The sequence below is a fragment of the Tachypleus tridentatus genome, chromosome 11 (assembly GCF_004210375.1).
Source record: "Tachypleus tridentatus isolate NWPU-2018 chromosome 11, ASM421037v1, whole genome shotgun sequence".
NCBI classification, from domain to species: domain Eukaryota; kingdom Metazoa; phylum Arthropoda; class Merostomata; order Xiphosura; family Limulidae; genus Tachypleus; species Tachypleus tridentatus.
In genome coordinates this window covers 96,043,374-96,066,142 of record NC_134835.1, presented here as the reverse complement: position 1 = coordinate 96,066,142, position 22,769 = coordinate 96,043,374, and the positions used below count along the sequence as shown (strand labels likewise).

Here is a 22,769-nt window from a genome sequence, read left to right as displayed (position 1 = left end):
GAAGGTGCCCCATAGTCAGTGACCATTCACATACATTTTATAGAATTCTATAGCAATATAATTACTATAACAAGCTTGCTAGGCTAAATTACAATTTCAATTTAATATATCACAAGATAAGGCTATTATTATTAACTTCATAAAAATTGAACAATGCAATGGAAGGTGCACCATAGTCAGTGACCATTCACATACATTGAATAAATTTTAGTGAAATTAAATAAATACATTTAAATAAAGTTAAATAAATAAACAAAATCATGGGAAAGACTGCATTAGAAACAGCAAATCCCAACCTCTGATTAATTTTAGTGAAATTAAATAAATACATTTAAATGAAGTTAAATAAGTAAACATCATAAGAGAGAGTAAAAAAAGTGAGCTGACACAATACTAAATCCTACTGGTATATGAACTAGGAACTGCTAACAACTGTTGCACATATTTTAATAAATTTTTGATAATTTAAATGGTGGATTCTTTTCCACAACTGCTAAATTAGAACTAATAATATAAGAGCCTAGACACACATGGAAAATCTAAAATAAGTGATAAGTGAATGGCACAGACTACTATGATGCATATTTGTGTTGACAGTTTCTCCTGATAATTAGTGCCAAAATCCTATAACTGGCTGAATCTTATTTTCAATTAGTTTAAAAATAATATATGATATTAACAAGTATTATAAATGTTACAGATTATGAAAGCATTAAAACACTGATAAAAAATATCACAATTTTTATTGCTGGTCTTCTTGCTTAAATTGACTGATGTAACACGTTGAGGTTTTAATTAAGTTAAAAAATAAAATTTAGTTATTTTAGAAAACAGCTTTACTAAATAAACAACATTAGTACTGAAAAAAATATGATCATTTTATGTGAAAAGCAGATTGTTTAATAGTACTCATAAATGGAACAGATCAGTTTCTACATACAAGATATATAAAATTTATAAGTTAATTGTTTCAAGTGGAAACTTTACACCTTCCTAATATTTGTAAAATAACAGAAATAACTTATTAAAATATTTTAAAAGTACTGCCAAGTAGAAATAAAGTATCAGCTACATAAGGATGTGATATAAAATAAGATAAAAAGAGCAAAGTTATATAAAAGTGCAACCCCTGAAAAGATGCAAGATAAAAGTGAAAATTAAAAAAAAAAATCTGGCATATGTAACTTCCTTTTCCATTGCAACTGTTACATGCAGCAACATGAATATTAATCCTTTTGTGAAGGGTCGTGGATCAAAGACCATATCATTGCATTTTATTGAACTACTATTTTTATGAATTTATGCCAATAAGTTTGAAATCAAACTTTAATATAAGAGTTAATTTCTTAATTTAAAAGAAAATATTAAAAAACATACCTAAATATAAATTTTAGGGAGTAACATGGTATGTTCAATGCAGCACTTTAAAAATTAGAAGTTTGTAATGTTAAAATACTAAGTCTATAGTTTAGTAACAACCTAAAATATTAAATAAGAACCTCATATCTTTTTATTTTGATTACATGGCTTATGTACTGAATTAAACATAATGGCCCTGTTCACCTCTTTCCGGTGTGTTGGTGGTGGTGCTACCACAGGTGCAGTGATGCAACTAGTGGGGTAGTGTGGTTTAGTGTACTGTTTCTACGTTCTCACTTTCAGCTGCCTCCACTGGCTATCCTATAGGTGGAAAGGGAAGCAGACTGTGCAAGTCTCTCTTTGCCAGTAAGAGCCTCTTCTGTACCAGGACTCTTGCAGTGCCTCTCCCTAACAACACACAGTAACTGGGCACCTCACAGCTCCAGGCTAAATGTAAGGGATCTCAGAGCATCTTGAGCCCCAGAGGTGCAATGTGCATGGCCCATCAGTGTGTGGACATGCCCTGACATCCACCATTCAAGACCCAACTATGGTTTAAATAGCTCTGCTGCCTTGCAGATTGGGATTTTTATCTAAAAGCTAATGGAACTGGCCCTAACAGAAAGGAGGACAAGTGACTGTCCTACAGGTGGATGAGAAGTCTTCTAGATGACAAACAGCTCAACTTGAGTCCTGGAGAGGACACTCCAGCTGCTAATGCTGCTACCAGCATTCACAACACGGTAGGTGGCAGTCATCAGTTTTATGGGTGTCCATATCAGAGTAAGGATACCCATCAAGGGTTGTCTATGATGGTATGGGGTACTATTTAGCACCACTGGTCAGTCGCCGCTTGCCTAATCTAGGCAGCTGTTGGGTAATAGGTACTGACTCGTCACTGTCTACCTGCCTCATTGGGTTTATGGGGCTTAGGGGCAGTGCTCCAACAAGTGGACAGTACCTTGTTGCTTACAGATACAATAAACTCAACAATTAGCACCCACATGGGTGCTGGCCAGTGTTACGATGTGCATGTGCCTGGACAGATGACCCAAATGGTCAACAAAAGAAGACTGGATAGGAGGAAAAGAGCTGGAAAGAGATGACTCATTGGAAATTGTGAAAGACTGAGAAGAAAATATCTCATAGTTGCACACTGCAACATCAGGGAAATAAGAAGAAGCAAACTTATCTTGGAGAAGGTAATAGAGGCATTCAACCTGATACTTCTGCAGGAGACCAAGCTTCAAGACAATGCTGAATTCTATCTGGAAGAATGGACTTTAGATAGACCATTAGGCAATAATGGACTAGCCATCGCTAGCAGAATAGATAGCATTATCAGAGTTGGAATGTCTGGATGACCAAGCATACAACACCCACAACAGGAAGATCCAGTTAATGAGATTTATCAGACCCCAGACTACATAGCCCACTCATCATGGCCAACCTTTATATGGTCAATGCTAAAGAGTGGGAATTCCTTCAGGACCTGAGCTTCAATTACAGTCCATTTCTCACTGTGGGGGACTTCAATTCATGCAACACCAGCTGGGATTCCATGGGCTGCAACAGGAATGGCCCAGGACTGTTTGAGGCCCTTGCTGAGTTAAATCTTTGCATCCTCAACACTGGAGAACCTAAGAGGCTCGCAGAGAGATATGGGGACCCTGACACAGTGATTGACCTGGCTATTATAAATGAAGATGCCAGGGATTTGGCCTTTTGGAGAAGGAACTACCAAGTTGGGAGTGACCACCTCCTGTGTGAGGTACACTTCTTTTACTAGTTCCATCATGTCACTCCTTCAAGGAAGAAGGCCTTATATGGTCAGAGTAACAAAACTGGGGTTTGGGCTACTATCAAGGACAGGATCAGGAAAGAGAAACCTCCAAGACCCATAATCACATGCAAGAATACTCCAAACTGGTGGAATCATGACATGGATGCAGTTTGGAAAGAAAAGAGAGTTTGAGCAGTGCAGGGGCACAACTAACTTGGAAGTCTTCACCAAGCTTAGGATTGAATGTAACCATGCCACTTCAAAGTTCAAGAGAACTGCAACTAGGACCATCAGAGCATAATGACATATGTTATGTGATAATCCCAACCTCAACAAGGAGTTTTGAAAGTTCCATAACAAACTGAAAGCTTGGAGGTCTTCTAGAAGAACCACTTTGTAGAGCAACTCTGGACAAGTACTACTCACCAATGAGAATCAAGGAAAAGCCTTATGCTAGATTCATCAATCAAAATAGTCACAATGACCAGGATTACAGGGCAGTGGTCAGGAATCAAACTGAAGAGATGGTTATGGTGATTGAACCCATGCAGTGCATCAACATGGAAAGTGTGATGGATACTATTAGGACCAGCAAGGAAGGAGCATCTAAACCTGATAGCATCACTGTCAAGAATGTTAAAGACCTGACAAAAAAAATTGATCCAGAGATTAACAAAGGCTTACGAACAGAGCTGGAAGTCAGGAGTAATCCCAGAAATCTGGACAGATGCTTTCATAAGTGCTGTGTCAAAGTCAGGAAAAAGACCAGAAAAGCCTCAAGGGATATTGTATCATTGTGGTGCAGAACTTTGCTGGAAAGATCCTTGAGAGAGTTGTTGCTTGTTACATCATCAAACAGGTTGAGCACCTGCTTTCTGGTGGTCTTGGAGGATACAGGCCTCAACATGAAACTTGGATCAATGCTGCCAGCTTCACAGCAGAAATATGGTCTGGGTTTGAACTGAAGGAGAGCACTCTAGCAGTTGCCCTTAATCTTGAAGATGCTTACGATAGGGTGTGACTTCCTCTTCTCACTGACAAGATGTTGCACTTGAAGCTCCCAACTTTGTGTATCAGATGGGTTATGTCAGCCTCAGTTATAAGAAAACATGGTGAATGGAAGTGAGACTGTTCAACCATAAGCACTGGCCTCCCACAGTGTTCACCTCTGTTACCTGTCCTTTTTAACATTTACACTCTTGATCTAGCAAAGCTGAACAGATCTGATATCAGAATCAAAACCTTTGCTGATGACATCTTGGTTCATACCAGTGGGACATCTACAGAATGATCACAAGTAAGATTCAACCCAGATTGGACCACATAGGAGACTGGTGTAAAGATAATGGTATGCCGATTAACCCAGAGAAGGCCAAAGTACTGTTCCTTACTCTCAACAACCATGCTGACATGTCACATATTGCCATTTGAACCTTTGGAGGTGCAGAAATTACACAGGAGGACTCATTGTGCTATCTGGGCATTGTGTTTGACAGGCAACTGAACTTCTCCAAGCATGTGGATGAGCTCATTGTTAGGGCCACAAAAGGAATAAATGCTCTTGGTGCTGCAGCAGGCAGGCATGCTGAGGAATGTCACTTGAACATGCTGTACAGAAGCCTTGTGCTTTCAGTAGTTGACTCTGCACTGCCCTTGGCACAACTCAGTGACAACCAACTTGGAAGGCTTGAAGGCTGCACCAAATCAGCTCCAGTGCCAGTACTCCATCATCTCACTGGATTTCCAAATATCAAGGACAGGCAAACATCACAAAGAGCCATACTGTTTGCCAAGGCTTGGCAAAATCCAAGGCATGGACTTCACATCCTTACAAGGAAATACTCTTTCACTGCTGAACCATCAAACCAACAAAGACGTTCTGTACACCACACAAGACTTGATGTAGCATCTAGGTATCATCTAAAGAGGAAGTCATGGCTTGAAGTAGTTGCAGTGGCTTGCAAGATCTGCAATTCATATTCCCTTTCCAACCAACCTCCATGGCTTTGGTCTGCAGAAGAGGAAAGGTCGTGCCAACCTGCAGTGATTGTCAAGTTCAACAGAGATTGTAGAGAATGGCCTCAAAGTGCAGCAGAAGCAGCATACCAGGAGATGTTCCAGCAACTTGGCCAGAAAGGAAATCTCATCATTGCAACAGATGGCTCATTCACACCAGAGATCATGAGAGCAGATTGGGATTTGCTGCATTTCTGGATGGCACACCTATAACCAAAAAGTCTGGAGCATGCACCCTGTACACAAGTAACACAAGGATGGTACTTGAGACTGTCAAGCAAGCTCTTGGATGGCTTTGTCCAAGAATTCCTGATGTCACCACAGTTGCGTTTGCCACTGACTCCATAGCAGTGTTGCAGAGAATCCAGAGCAGCTGGCTATCTGCTGGGGGAAGAGAGGCTGCACCTTATCTACATGATAAATCTCTCACCTTTGTGTATGTTCCAGGCCCCACTGGTGTCAAGTATAATGAAAAGGCTGACCAACTTGCAGAAGCAGCAGAACCAACAGATAAGATGTTGCTCTTTCATAAAGATATAACACTCTTGTGCCAGCAATCAGCATGCCAGAACATCAGAAAGTCTCTCATGAACTCAGAAGAGGAAGATAGAATTCTCAGCCTCAGGACCCCTTTTGGCATCTCTTGTGACAGTCACAACAAAGGCAAGGAGAGATGTCACAGGAATCAGCTGATCACTGGCAGCATTAGCAGAAGTATACTTAACCTCTGAAAGGGTCAAGGCAGAGAGGACACACCCTTCGGGATGTCCACCGGCCAACCCAAGTAACCTCTTTCCATTTTTGGAAATGGTCTCTTGTATACACTTACTTCAATATATGACAGTTTATAATGTTCCTCTTATGATTTTCTCAGCCATTTTAATCTGTGAATCTAGATTTCAAGAAGGTAGATTGTATCTTTAGTCTTATCAAAGCTTCATATTTTTAAAAATCTAAACACATTTTAGTTACTAAGTGTAATAAATTACAGTGGAATTCTATGGTATCAATGAAGTTATTTAACATTTTTTGATTATTCAACTGTATATATAAAAGCTAAAAAAAAAAGTGTTTGATATCTTCCATGTGCAAAATTTTAAAATGCTTAGCAACCTATGTCCAGCAACAACTGAGTTCAAAGGTTGTTTTACTTCTTGATTTATCATACTGTATTTTAAGAAAAATAAGTTTAATATTTTTTTTTACATATTAATAATCTATATACACGTATCTAATGTATAATAATTGAAATATGATGGTATATTACAAAATACTAGTCCACTAGACAGGGAAGTTTTATATTATTGGATTATTAACATGAGTGTACATGCACTGCATTAGTGTTAGTTATGTAATGCTAGCTAGGCATGACTGGAAGGTCAATATAATAAAAAATAATCAATATATAAAGTGTTATGAAACTTAAGCTACTTAGACCAAATATTTGTATCTTCATGTTATAATATGTAATCTTTTCTTGCACAAAAAAAACATAATTTATATTTATTTCCTAATTTTTATATGATGGTTAAAAGGTTGGTCAAATGACAGATCTACATAGTTCAAGTATAAAAAATAACAAAACACAGTCTCACTGAAAAAAAATATTTAAAATGCATTTAGAAAATTTTAGATATTACACTAATAATACTTGATATTTCTGGGACAACAAACTGTTTTCTAAATCAAAACATGAAATGACTTTGCACTCAGACTAGTAACAAAGCAGACATTATATTTTCACAAAGAAATCTTTAGTAAAGGTATTTCATAAAAAAATCTGATTTTTTGTATACAAAATAGTTGTAATATTTACTAAAAGTCTACAATGTTTTGTGAAGCTACACATGCTGTATCAAAAGTTATAGTGCAAATACTTAACGTGTGGAAATGTGCAGATGAACCAGTCATGAAAAGGATAACAGGGAGCTAGTCAGGTTTTCTTCAATGTTTCTTATTAACTTACCTATTTTTACATAATTACAGGGTTTCCATTCCCCTATTTTTCATATATAACTTGGATCTTTGTTTGATATTACATCTTTATATGGCTGACCTATTCATTCTAGCTTGGATGGTTTTAAATATGTAAAATGTTTTGATCAGATTACTATTTATTGCAGAATTTTGCCCTTTTAAGTAAATAAATTAATATATGTAAGTTTATTATACAAATACCTAAAATAGAATGGACTGTATCTGAAAAGTTTGAAGCATCAAAATCCACCTTATTGTTATTAATTTTCTTTTTTCTTCTCGGAGGTGGCTTAGGAGCTTCTACACCCTCCAATCCAGAAGTGTGCTGGAGAAACTCTTTCAAACTCTCTGTTATAGCTTTTCCTATCATTTCCTCTTGCCTTTATGAAACAAAAAAGAAGATACACAGTACTATCATTCTACATCTTTATAGCTATCCAAGACCAATCCATAACTCTGTCACAACACTGGTAATAGCAATCAGATATATAGTTTCATGAATTATTTATAACATTTATAGAAGTATCGCTATTATTCAGTTACAATAGTGATTAATATTTATTTATTAAAAAAAACAACCTATTTCTCTTTAGAAAGTAGTCAGTGAACAGCATTGAAGATTTGTTTTGTAAGCTTTTGATCTTCTCAGAGATATTTAAATCTTTTATACAACAACAACAACAAAATAAATATCTCACCTTTCTTGGTAAGACTCCTCTTCCCTGCCAGCTAAACCCACTCTTTTTTCATCAAGAAGTGCCTCCAGTTGTTCAGATGAGATATTTATCCAAGAGTCATCTATATATAAAGTTATACACTTGAAACTGTCACATCAAAAACAAGTTCTAAGTCTCTTATAAATTTCAAGCACATCATTTATCACTGCAATTTTTATTTATTTCAATTTATTCACATGTTATCATGCATTAGAATCAGCACTTCCTAGGTTTTACTGGAAGTGCTATTTATGGTGATATCTACTGAACTTACTCTGAGTTACGTAAAATAAACATCAGAAAAAAAGCATTCCTATTTTTTACTATAGCTTCACTGAAATAATATGTATCAAGTTTATATCCAGAAAAGTAACATTTATTTATCAAGTATATATTTTGCAGAAATAAAATAACAGATCATGAAAAAAAACTTTATATAAGTAAAAAGGGCTGGTACAGGTAAAGAAATCACTATGTAGAGGAGAGAACAATGTTTCGACCTTCTTTGGTCATAGTCAGAAGGTCAAAATGTTGTTCACTCTTCTACACAGTGCTTTCTCTACCCATACCAGCCATTTTTACTCATATACTTTTCTCTACAAGTGGGTTTTCTTGTCATCATGGATAAAAAAACAAACTTTGTTTCATTAATATACAAGTATCAGCTATCAAAAAGTGACATACAAAACCTGACTGTTTTTAGGTCATTCACAAAAAAATAAAGGTCTGACGTAAATGGGGGTTAACTGTACTTTCGAAAAACAATGTCCTACATCCTGTACTGCTATCGGAACTATTACTTCCAACTCAATCATATGCAATCTGATGGCAATCATTAATTACTATTGTCTAACACTGCAATTTTAACCAAAACATTTTTGTCCACAAATCTCGATAAAATTTTTCATGCCTAAACTATTAAATCTATTAAAAAATACCTAAAGAGCTCTATCAAGAAAATCAAGAATTACAATACAAACCTTACCAAACTTGCACAATGCTCTAACCGCTTGACATTGCTACTATGTTGCAGAGATTCGAACTTCATCCCAAACGTTTTGATACTCAAAGAAACTACTTTCACCTTTCTAGAACCACAAAGATAAAAAAAAGTTCTGACAATACCAGCAGGTACCTCCAAAGATTACATGTAAAAAATATAGGTGTAAAAAGCACCATCTATTCAACACAACTGGAACAAAAGTTTCTGAGTTTAAACAAATTTTTGCCAGAAATACTAGACCAATTGATATTTTAAACCTGCACACTAAATCATATACATTCAACGTAGAAAACAAAAAGAAGAAACTAGTTCAAAAATTGAACAAACTTACCAAGACAGATAATCCTACAACCACAAACATAAATTACAATTACAGTTCAAGATTTCTAATTGATACAGAAAACAAGATTTTAAACTATGTCTATAATTTACCATACATTCCAGCACACTTCAAATTGTTGACATAATTACAACTTTAGAACCTGCTGCATAAAAACCACCCAAAACCTATGGCAGATAAATTACAACATTACACTTACACCCTCTTCATATATGTCAAGAAACCAGAACCAAACATCACTAAACAGGTATGCAACACGTGGAATCATTTAAAATGAAACAACAGTATCAAGATTCTACTGGCAGACAAAGGAAACAGTACAGTCACCCTAGACAATTATGACACAAAGATCATGCAATTACTAGACAGATACCAATACAAAAAGATCACCAATAACCCTCTTGAAAAGGCAGAGAAGCTCTTCAACAAAACAAATGTAAGAAACTAAATTTAATCAAGGAGAAACTAGCCAAAGACTTCAGAACCAACAACAACTTCTCCCCTCCATTCTTTGGACTACCTAAGGTTCACAACCTAGCATATCTTTAAGGTCTATCATCATTGTTATAAACTCACCTTGCCATCAACTAGTACCTATCCTTTCTTTACTACAAGGGAATGCCAAACACCACATTTAAAACCTGACAAATTTCATAGAATAACTCTGGATACTCTGGTCAGTTTTGACGTCACAGACCTATTTACCAACATTCTAATCACAGAAACCTTTTATATCACCAGATAATGATTGCTGAATGACAACCCTCTACCACATAGAATTGATATGATGATAAATGCCATCATGGAGCTAACAACAATTTGCATAAAGTCAACTTATTTCTAGTACAAGGAGGAATTCTACATACAGATGGGCTAACCATAAACTTTTACATTTCATATGCAGGATATTTTTGTAAAGTTTTCTGTAGTTTGTATTTGTTCACTCTCCCCACTCCTAGCAGACATTTCCTGGAAGACTTTGTAGAAAGAGCCCTCTCATTCACACATATAAAGCCAAGTTTCTAAAGATATTACGTTGATGGCACCTTTATTATTTGGCCCAAAAGCCATGAAAACTTACTAGCTTTGTTAGAACACATTAAACCTATAGACAAACTACTCCTCTTCACCATGGAATTAAAGGAAGAAAAGAGCCTACCATTTCTTGACATTCATTAGCAGGCAACATAGAGAAAATCAGCACAACTGAATACAGAAAACCAACCCACACTAACAGTTACCTACACTTCCAGTCCAATCAGCCAAATCCGATACTACATGGTAAAATCCAATGCCTACACAAGAGAGCAAAAAACGTTTGTGATAAGATATCCATCGAAACAGAATGCCAAAATATTGCAGTGTTTTCAACAGAATAGTAACACATCCTCCTTCAACAAAAACTCTGAAGAACACCACAACAGAAATAAAAGATCAGTCAAACACTACCCCCACTACCATTTACCTCCCACACCTGGAAAATTTCAGTAAAAAAACTAAAAGAAATAGCCAATAAATTCAACACAGACTACAATGAAAAACTTACAGGATATTAAGATCCACTCTGGCGAAAAATAAACAGAAACCTACCAATCTATAAAATTCCATGCCTGCAAAGAAACTTACACTGGAGAAATGGGAAAAAGGCTTACAACAAGAATAAAAGAACATACAGACACTACAAGATTTATGAAAATATAAAATTCGGCCATTGCAGAACATGCTACGTTAACTGGACACAAAATAAACTGGTAATAAGAACTAGAATTATCAACACAGACAAATTAAAGACTCATTTTACATAATTAAACCTTTACTAAACAGAGATTCTGAATTCCGAGGGTGAGTAACCTGTGGCTACCACTGGTTGAATCTACAGAAAATCTCTCCACCAGTCAGAAACAGAGATAAACCAACTAATCATAACACATTCTTCACAACCCACCATACTACTATAAAGACTACCATACATATATTGACCAGAAGATGGAAGACTTCTGAAACATTGCCCTGGTGTTTCTACAACAGTAATTGTCATCTACTCAATAGAGTTTCTTCTTAATATTCTTTGTACCAAATTGGAAAGTTCCTACAACTTCAAAACCAGTAGAAAATTGCTCAGTTCTTGTTATAGTCAGTCAAATACATCCAATTTTTGTTCAATGATGTAATAAACTGTCACATTTCATATGCAGGCTATTTTTTGTAAAGTTTTCTGCAGTTAGTATTTCTTCCACCAATGTGCCTGAAAATCAGTGTGTATATACTTTATGTATATTTACAAGGCAAGTCCTGAATGAATCGTGTGTGTAGTTAATTGTGATATGTTCAATCACTTTCTGAGCATGTGTGTATATGTGTGTTCTAAATGAATAGTTCAAAAACTTTGACAATTATGGTGGTGGTTCTTTGTATTGTAGGACCCTGTTTATGAGTGTCCTGATCCTACTTTGCTTATTCTATCCACTATGTTAAACCATCTTTGAAAACTGATATATTCTCGAGTTTACAACTCTGTTACTTTGCTGATACATATCCTGTAACTACAAAACTACTGAAATGATACTGTACTGTTGTGAATTCCCAGTTATCTTAACCTGTGAAGCAAGCATGTTTCTAGTTTTTGCAACACTGAACTGCATTAGCATGTGAAAATCATTCTTACACAGTGGAATTAATTAAAGGCTGATTAAATCTATGATATTCTCCAATTGTTTTTTTTTCCAACAGAAACTATAATTTTTTAGATTAAAGCAAGCAATATTCACAAGTATATTTAAAACTTCTAGTAACAAAACTAAATACAAGATATGTGGAACATTTGATAAAACTTGAGAAATTTATCATAATTAAGAATAAATACTCCCCAAATAAGAAATATTTACAAGAAACATTTTTCTATATATTTTTCATCAGTTCTCATATTCTTATATATAATTTCTAATACCACTTATTATCAATACATTGGACCTTAAAATTATTTCCATAAAGGATGTTGAATTGTTACAGTAAACTTTATAATGTTGGGGACAAAGTCTTGTTTCTTTCAGCACATACAAATGCTATATAATTACCATCTGGAGGGTTTAGTTGTCTTTCTTCTTCTTTAAGTTTGTCTAAGTCAATATCAAGCTTGTTTAAAAGTTGAAGAATCTTTCCAGAAGTTGAAATATACTCGTCTTCTGAATTCCCTAATGTGCTACCATAGAATGCTTGGGCCTGCTGTAGAAGTTGTTTATACAATCTGGAACCCTCTAGCTCTCCCTGGTCATACATGTAATGAAACTTGTCAACTGCAATATGAATACTACAAAATTCATATCAAACTCTATTTAATACTAGTTTGATATACTAATAAAAAAGTACTTAGCACTTCTTTTTTAAGCTATTCATAATATAGTTGCTTATAAACTGAAGCCTAGTCTTTTTCATGTGAGCTGCCCTTGTTCAAGGTTACTTCTAATGAAAAGTTGAATTCTTTAAGCCTGGTATAAGTCCATGACAAATTATTTGAATCAAACTATTTGTAACACTTATTAAATACTTTTGTACATTTATCTTGTAAACTGGCTAAATGAGAATAGTTGTAGTAAATATTTCAATGAAAGATATAACTTTATGGCTACTGGATAAATATATCTATCCAGTACTGGATGATACACAAAATTCTATCCATCAACTCATATAATAAGAAATATTCTATCACAATATCTAATATTTAGCCTTAAAAAATGCATATCCCTGATCTTTGCTTCTCTTTGCTAATATAAAATTCTTAGTAAAGTTAGCCTATAATATTTAATATATATGCTAGAGATCTCAATGTAGTGGGTGTTACTAAGTGTTATTGCTATGCATTACCAACATTTTCCCAATGCCCAAGATTAGTGCCTGTTACTTAAAATAGTCCAATTAACTGGTAAAAATTTTCAATACAAAAAGGGTTTACAGTCAAAAGAAATGACACTTCTTCATCCACCTGTTGTGTTACTTGCATATTACAGCTAAGAATGCATATAACCTCCTACGTTTTACTTGACACTTCTGCAGTGAGTTCAGTATAAAATACAGAAATTTGTATATACATTCATACACTTTATACTATAACTTTTAGTACTGTATGTGCATCTTCACAAAATACTATTGGTTTTTTAGTAATGATTCCAGTCTTTTTCACTACTAGCCTGAATTACAATTGATTTTCATGTCATGATTAAAAAGAAATTATTCTTCATCCCCAAAATCTTAAAATATTATATGCATAATCTCTAAAACTTCTTAAATACATTTCAAATGTTTGTCTTCAGTAAAACTTTACATTTTGTCTGTTATTTTCTCTACCATAACTATATGGGATCTGTCAATTTAACTGACCTTGTAATCACTATAAAGAATTAAGAAAAAATATAAATTGAATTTTTGTCATTTTAAAATGACTACAAATTGTAACACAAAAACACAAATGTTTAATCTAAATATAGCTTAAATATCATAGCATTATACATTTATACATATTTATTATTTTTATCATATTGAGCTTGCAGTTGTGCCTGACTAACAATACAGAGGTTACAATGATGTGGCACACGTGCACTCGTGACTGTATCCAAGAGTACAAAACTGGCTTTTACTCAGTGACCTGTCTTGACTGTGTTTTAGTAGACTAGTATTTTATAAAATACAGTCACATTTCATTTATACATTATATTTTATATACTTCATTACTATTTACAAACAAGTTCTTAAAATTATTTTTCTTAAAACAAAGAACAGTAAATGAAGAGCGAAAGCAAACAATTAACTTTCTAGTTACGATCTTTATACTTGAATGCTGCTTGTCATAGGTTGCTAAGCCTTAAAAATGTGTATGTGGAAAATTTGAAACAATTTTGAAATAACCAAAAAATCATAAATTACTACAATACTACAGAATTCCACTATAATTCATCAAGTTTAGTAACTACTCTGTATTTTGGTCTAACAAAATATGAAATTTGTAGCATACTAAAGACAACAGATTTTCTTGAAATTGTTTCAAAAGAACAAGATGACATTCTAACACATGAAAATGGCTGAGAAAGCCACTAGGAGGACATTCTAAACTTTAGAGTGAATATTCAAATGTCATGAACATGAGTGTATATAAGGGGCCATTTCCAAAAATGGAAAGAAGTGAGCAGGGTCACTATATTTGATGCTAGCTTGTTAATACTGATATTTTGAGTTCCTAACTCATATAATGCTATAAACTTTGTATTTTGAGATCTAAACATTTAATGTGAACTAGTGCTGCATTCAACATATCATATGACATAAAAAATTTAAAGTTCAATTGGTTTTTAATATCAATTTGTATATTAAGAAACTCAATAATGTACAATACTAAAATGTGAATTATAGTCTACAGTTTTTTACCAAATGTATTATCATAAATTCATAAAATAGTAATTCAACAAAATTTTAATTGCAAGTTAACGAACATAATGATATGGCCTTTGACTTGTGACCCGCAATGACAGGGTTAATTACATGCATCCCTTTAGAAAATGTCAAAATAATAAGCAGCATCACATATTAAGCTTTAAAAACAAACTAATGGCACACTGCTGTATTTAATCATATCTAACAGCAACCTGAATGGATGCTGTTCATAGTTATTTAATGATGTTCTAGGTCTAGTTTAAACACTCCTTTACTGTGATTTTATAGGCCATTTGAAATGTTTGATATTTTGTTTGATGTCTCAAACAGTTAAAGCAGCATAAGATTATTCCTTTCAAGCTACTATATAGTTACACAGTTTCTATATACAAGAATGCAAGTGAAAGGATTATTACTTTACATATAAAAAACATTATGAATGAGTTATTTAATGCAAGTAAAATTGGAAGCTGAATAAAATAACAACAACAGATTTCCTGATAGTATCTAATGCAATATACAATGTAGCATAAATACAAACCACCACTCAATACTTTAAAATAACTAATAACCTGAACAAGAGGACCTATTTTATCATAGTGCATTGCTCTCACTTTTTAATTTTCATAAACTGTGAGATTCAGGAATTTTTTATTTTCTGAAGTTTAATTTAATACTTAATCAATGACTACATAATGATACTACAACTTCCTTTAGAAAGTTTGTTTGATGTCCTTAGTTGAGAGAATATTAAATGAATGCTGAAACGTTTTCAACTATATTAATAGAAAAACTCAATAAATTCACTAATGTATTCAATAAAATATGATTAACATAAAAAGATAAAAGTTTCTCTCTATAAACATTTAGTATACAATATGCATTGGTGGTTAAGGCTTTTATAACAATAGAGCCAGTTGTAGAATTAAAAAAGTTTAACAACCAGTTCTATCTCACTTTATACTACCCCCTTTTTTTGCAATGAAAAATAATAACAAAAATATCTTAGTGAAATAATTTACTTAGCCACTTGAATATCATCAAAATCTTTATTCCTTCAATGTTTGACCCTGTTGTTATCAGCTGTGTGGTTCTTTTCTTAGCCACATCTGAACTGAAGAAGTGGGATTCCGTGAATCCAACTGGTGGCCAATCAAATTAACTGTCATCAGGTTTGCCACATTTTCAACTGTGAGGCACCTTCTTTTATATGAATATATGATATTCATTCTTGAAAACCCTCCTTCTGCTCTGTGGAACTAACAGCAACAGTATATACGCAAAAACGGCTCGTTTGGGTTGAGAAAATATTTTACATAGAAGAGCAAACAACGTTTCAACCTTCTTCGGTCATCGTCAGGTTCACAAAGAAAGAAAGAGGTAACTGACCGGAAGCTGACTACATGTTTGGAAGGGGTTGTGTAACTGAGTGTCGGAAAGTAGAGGGCAGTGTTAGATGTTTCAATATATAATTATATTTATTTTATTATATTAATATAGGTATAAAGGCGTTCCTTTATATTGGTTTATTTTGGGTTTAAGTTGTTGTATAAGTAAGGCTTCTTTAATTTTGCATTTATGTTTGTTTCTTTATTTAGTATTTGAGTGTTTCCTATGGTTATGTTGTGTTTATTTGACTTGCAGTGTTCAAAAACGTGTGAAGGTGACATTTTATGTTCTTTAAATCTGGTTTCCGTTTTTCTACTTGTTTCTCCAATATAGAAGTCGTGGCAGTTATCACATTGTATTTTGTAAATAATGTTGGTGTGGTGTTTGTCAGTGTAGTTTTTACATAGTATAGACCTCAGTTTTGTGCCTGAGGTCTTTGTTGGATTTGTGTGTATTGGTTTACATTTGTTCGTGTCATAATGAACACGAATGAATACATCCAAAAAATGAATAACATCCTATCAGACACGAACAAATTTAAACCAATACACACAAATCCAACAAAGACACACAAGATGCAACTGAACAAATTACTACTACAAATGAAAAAAGCCAACACAATTTCACAAACACTTTATTCCTACCTACGTAAAACCGACTCACGCACACCGCAAATATACGGCATCCCCAAACCTCGTGAACCAGATTGTCCATTACAACCAATAATGTCCACATATGAATCGTTTAATTACAATCTTGGTAAATACATAGCATGGGCATTCTCCAAATATGTAACATTAGCCAGCTCATTCATCAAAGACTCTTTTAATTTCAAGTCTAATTTAAATCAACTTAATCATAAAGCCTTAATGGCCAGTTTCGATGTTATATCCCTCTTTACAGAAGTTCCAACCACAAAAGCCTGCAAGATAGCCTCATAGAATTCACCACGATAAAGACAAACTTCATGTTCAACAACCAAAACTATATACAAACAAATGGCCTAAGCATGGACAACCCAGTATCACCAGTTCTAGCCAATATTTTTATGACACAAGCAATTAACACAGCATTACATCCACCACTATACTGGTACAGATATGTAGATGACACGGTTGAGGGATTCAAATCTACAGAACACATACTTAATTTTTTCAATCACATTAACTCTATACATCCCAACATTAACTTCACATGTGAACAGGAAAAAAGCAATCAAATATCATTTCTGAACCTCAAAATTACAAGAACCGACACACAATTCAAAACAGAAATCCACCGAAAAATCACCCATACTGGACTATACATTCCTTGGGACTCAGCATATGAAACAAAACAAAAACTCAACATACTAAGAAACCAAATAAACACAGCCATAAAACTATGCTCACCAGATAAAATTAACAATGAATTAGACAAAATAAAGAATACTTCATCAACATCAATAAGTTTCCTCCACAAACCGTAGAAAACATTATACGCACACACCTAGACAGAAAGCAAAATCAACCAACAAAAGTAAATATATCTCACGAATCAATATACTGCTGCATACCATATATTCCCCGACATCAGCAGACAAATAACCAACATTTGGCAAAAACTAGTAACAAAATATGACATTCCAGTTAACACCAAATTTATTCAAAAACCAGGCACAAAACTGAGGTCTATACTATGTAAAAACTACACTGACAAACACCACACCAACATTATTTATAAAATACAATGTGATAACTGCCACAACTTCTATATTGGAGAAACAAGTAGAAAAATGGAAACCAGATTCAAAGAACATAAAAAGTCACCTTCACACGTTTTCGAACACTGCAAGTCAAATAAACACAACATAACCATAGGAAACACTCAAATACTAAATAAAGAAACAAACATAAATGCAAAATTAAAGAAACCTTACTTATACAACAACTTAAACCCAAAATAAACCAATATAAACATAACCATAGAAAACACTCAAATACTAAATAAAGAAACAAACATAAATGCAAAATTAAAGAAGCCTTACTTATACAACAACTTAAACCCAAAATAAACCAATATAAAGGAACGCCTTTATACCTATATTAATATAATAAAATAAATAAAATTATATATTCAAACATCTAATACCGCCCTCTACATTCCAACACTCAGTTACACAACCCCTTTCAAACATGTGGTCAGCTTCCGGTCAGTTACCTCTTTCTTTCTTTGTGAACCTGACGATGACCGAAGAAGGTCGAAGCGTTGTTCGCTCTTCTATGCAAAATATTTTCTCAACCCAAACGAGCCGTTTTTGCATATATATTTCTCTACAAGTGGGTTTTCTCGACATCACTGATTAACAGCAACAGTACTGATAATATTTTTAGCCTTTTGTACAGTTCTTGGAATCTCATGATTATGATGATTTCGTAGGACATCTTCCACATAGTCACGGAAATCATTAATGCTGATCTCATGATGAAGGAGCTAACTAAATGCATACAATTTTTTCAGCATCTTTCCAATGGACAACAATTTTATCAATATTCCAAGAATCTGGCTCAAGTATGTTTACCAGTTCATGAATTTTATTGTAATTTTCTTGTGCATTATTTTTTTATTTTAAGTGATCATGATCAAGATCCATCAATCTGGCTTTTATATTTTTCATCACTGCTTCCAACAATTTCTGATGTGGAAGGCCTACATATTTTTGGTTTTCAACAAACTCAATACTCCTAAAAGCATCAGAAACAATGATTTCATCAATTTTCTTTTAGCATTTCAAATGACTAAATGCCCTTTTTATTGGTTTTTCAGCTCTTGCTAAATATAAATTTCTGGCTTGAAGAACATTGGAAAGTAAAGAAATGTCTTGTAGTATATTTATCATAATTGCTAAATGCTCCATGAAGAATTTGTTACAAAGATGGCTAGTCATTCCTGAATATTTTTTTCTCAGTAGTTTTCTAAAAATATTTTTATATTTGTATAATGCTGGATAATCACATCATACAGCAAGTGTTGATCTTAAGCTGTTAGCAGCCCATCTTGGTTCCAAAACTCTATCAATCTCCAGAATTTCTAGTCCAATTTCTTCTGAAATGTTGAAAAGTTCCATATGGTTTTTGTTTGATTGGTGAAAGATCATGTAGATTTTATCTATGGACACTTTGAAGTGATTCACTTGTTTTATATCAGTGACACAATCATTTAAAGCAGTGCCAAATTATGTAATCAGGAAAATCATTTTTAAATTTAGTGCTTAAACCTAACTTGCAGCCAAGCATTAAACTTGCACCATCTGAACAAAATGCAACCAAATCATTTTTCGAATATCCACTATCAAATCCTGCATCATGCAAACAGTTTCAAATTTTGTTCAATTGTTTTTGTAAATATTTCATTTTTAATTTCTTTTGCAATGTGAAAAACTATTTTAGCAGCAGTTTTCTGAGAATGGAGTCCCACTCCCATGTCCAACCTTTTCTTTTTTTTTAGCTCAATCACAACTACAGCATCAGAAAATGGCCTGTTTTGCTTTACTACACTGTAGACTGTATTAAAAACTTTACATGTATAGTTGACATAATTTTGGTTTACTTTATCTAAGCATTTGATAACTGCATCACCTGTATGATTTTTCAATTGCATTGCATATATATTGTGTACCTTCAATGAAAACTGTTCATTCATTTTTTTTTCCCGAGATATACTTGCTGGATGGTGTTATTCCTTCCTGATGCTTCAACACTGTAGCTTCTCCATTTCATTGATACATGAATTACCTTGTTGTTTATGAAATCAAATTTGGTGCAGTGATCACAATCAAGTTTCTTGCTGTGAACAACTAAACCATAATATTTTTTCTTGAACTCCTTGGCCTGTTTCATACTCCAGCAATCCAGAAGAGCAGTTGCTGGATCTTCATCATTTCTAGTTTGCACAGTATTAGATGTTCAACTGGATCTTCCTTTGAAGTTTCAGTTCTCAGAGTTTTTCTTAAAAACTCCAGTATATCATGTTGCCACTTCATTTTAGGGGCTGAAGCCTGAAATGCCATCACATACTATGATTAACATTTTTGGTAACATGCATATTAAAAGAACTTGTAAGTGTTTGAATAAATTAAATGTTTAACTGGCACAATTTGGCTTTAAAAAGGTGAAGAGCAGCAATATTAACCAACCAGTTCTGAAAATATTGACAACAAAAACATCAATCCAAGCAAAATCTCCAATCCACGAACTTTTAATCGCTCCAAAACCTACAAAATCACATGAAGCCTCACATTTTAATGTTAATAGCATAAAGTCTACATAGACTACATCATTTTTCAAACTCAACTTCTTTTCTTTGTCTGCTCCATGTATGATAGATGACTGATACAGCAATGTTCTTCCTTTGTCTAAAAGGACTTATCTGTCATTTGTACAGGCCCATGTAAATCTGGCCTCAAACGTTATCATACTAATTTACAATTGTGTTATTGTGTGTTACTTTACATTGCAACAACCCCCATAGCGACAGTCGATTACATAGCATGAATTCCCACAGTGACAGTCGATACATTGTACATCTAGCATCAGAGAGCTAAGAGCCAGTAAGAACTGGTTCAGCTAACTAGTGAAATTTTAAGAACAAATTCTTGTGAACAGGTTGAATCCCACCACTCAATAGAGCACATTACAAGTCACAGAGTCTGATTAATAGTAAAATCATCAAGAAGTTTACTGATTCTTAATGAAACTGTGCTCCTTGCTCAAAGTACAGATCCTTAAAAAAAAAGATTTAGTTAAAAGAAAGTAACAAAATTCTCCATAATCAGAAACTGACTTGTGCAAGATACTTGAAACATGTTATGAGCATCAGTAGTCAAATACTAAAATAACCAGATGTATAGCACTGAATTTCACTTCCACAGTCTACTGTAGTGAGTAGACGACACTTTGCTGTAGAATCAGTTTCACATTCTGTATATGAATGCAAATGTCTTGAGTGTTTTACTTTTATTAAAGCTTTTAAACTGCAGACATAAGAAATATTACCCATGAAATGTTGAGTCCTGAAAAATCTATTGCTAAAAAGTTAATTTAAACTGGTAAACCTAGATTTCACTCTCTATTTAATTAAAAATAAAGCAAAGAAATTGATTTAATAACATTACAAATACCATTAACTGATTGTTTGATAAAGTATTAAGCATTTTAAACAACAAATTTTGTAACTTAGCTTCAATTCATATCTATAATATTCCAAATCTTTATGTTCAGAAATAATGCATAAACAAGGTTCAGATTTTGGGACTCTTCTCCAGACTCCACAAAGGAGAGCTCTTAAAATCATAAAGGACATATACTTGTTTTTTGTGGACATCTGCTTAATGAGCCCTTACATTTAAGGGTTGTATATTCACAACTCAGTGAATCCTAGTAAGGTGACTTACCTTGAAATATCCATTCATTTTTAAATTCTGAATAAATTTAGACCATCTAGGATCATCAGAAAAATCTACAGTTTTCAGATGGCTTCCTGGTGCATCAAGTGTGTTTTTGGCACCAGCTACAAGGATTTCTAACCCACAAGCCTTAAATGAAAAGAGAAATGAACACATCCATTAAATACAAAACAAACAACTGCCAAAATACATCCATCTTACAAGGTTATACTACAATACATGATTAGCTATTATATCTTCTCTACTTAAGTCTACTTACAATTAAGAAGAGAATAAAAGATTTACATAAGTTGAAATGTAGTTTTATTGTGTTAAAAATAGACTAATTATAACTAATTAAAGAAGTGTTTATATTATTCAGATTTGTAGACAAAATATGATTAATTATAACTAATTAAAGTGTTTATGTTAATCAGATTTGTAGACAAAATATTCATTTTCCAATAAAAATGGAAAAATTAATTTCTTTTAGAAATGTGTACATGTATAAAAATAGTCCTTAAGAAATAGCCTACTGAGTGTGTAAAATCTACTTTAAGTGTTACTTGAAAGCTATAAAATGTCTCCTTTATCAATGAATGTAATACACAATTATAGAGGGAACTGTGAAAAAAAAACCAGCACTCTGTTAATGAATATTATATTAACTTCTCTTTCTCATTGTGTTAGTGGTGTAAAACAAATACAGGAACAACAGATTGTTCAAAAATCTCATAAAATTAAAGCTGAATGCATGTTAGATACACCTTAAAATTGAGCATGAATGGTTCAAAACCTCTTAAAAAGGTAAATCAAATAGAAATAGTTGGTTGTTTGGCATTTACTGGCACAAAGCAATTGGGCTATCTGTGCCAAACAAATACTTAAAAAAAAAAGTTAAAGTAAAATTGCTGTAAATGGTAAAAATTAAGAAAACTTCAAAAACCTGGTAAAAATCTTTAATCGAATTAAAAAGACCGATGGACCTTAAAAATTTATAAAACACAAATAAGGTGGATAGTTTCATCATCGCAAACTAGATCATCCAACATAAAGGTTAAACCTGTTGAAAAAATCATGTCTAAAATTGTACCGTCATTGAGCATAACAGTAAAACGTAGGGTATTGAGTGCTGAGCCACACATTGGTGCATCAGTCCCAGATAAAAGAAAACAATGAGTTAAACAAAGTGTGACAAACTAGTAGCAAAGCAAGAACAACTTTCTTCTTCTGATCCTTATGAAAACAAGATAACCAAAGAGTAAGAGAAGGTTTGATTTAGAAAATTTATCACATTGCTCACTCCAAGTTAACTACCAACTGGAATGGAACCAAGCTTTGAA

The 22,769-nt window shown here is 33.5% G+C and overlaps 1 protein-coding gene across 2 annotated transcripts in view; it reads right to left on the bottom strand.

The window, feature by feature from the left end:
- ecd (ecdysoneless cell cycle regulator) overlaps window positions 1-22,769 on the bottom strand; it is a 73,882-nt gene that overhangs the window by 10,875 nt on the left and 40,238 nt on the right. For both annotated transcript variants that reach the window (XM_076468757.1, XM_076468756.1), the window contains 4 exons: window positions 21,436-21,576; window positions 12,269-12,458; window positions 7,834-7,933; window positions 7,337-7,515 (listed from right to left, as the gene is read on the bottom strand). In XM_076468757.1, coding sequence (XP_076324872.1) covers window positions 7,337-7,515; window positions 7,834-7,933; window positions 12,269-12,458; window positions 21,436-21,576 — 610 coding nt within the window. The remainder of the gene's footprint in view (window positions 1-7,336; window positions 7,516-7,833; window positions 7,934-12,268; window positions 12,459-21,435; window positions 21,577-22,769) is intronic.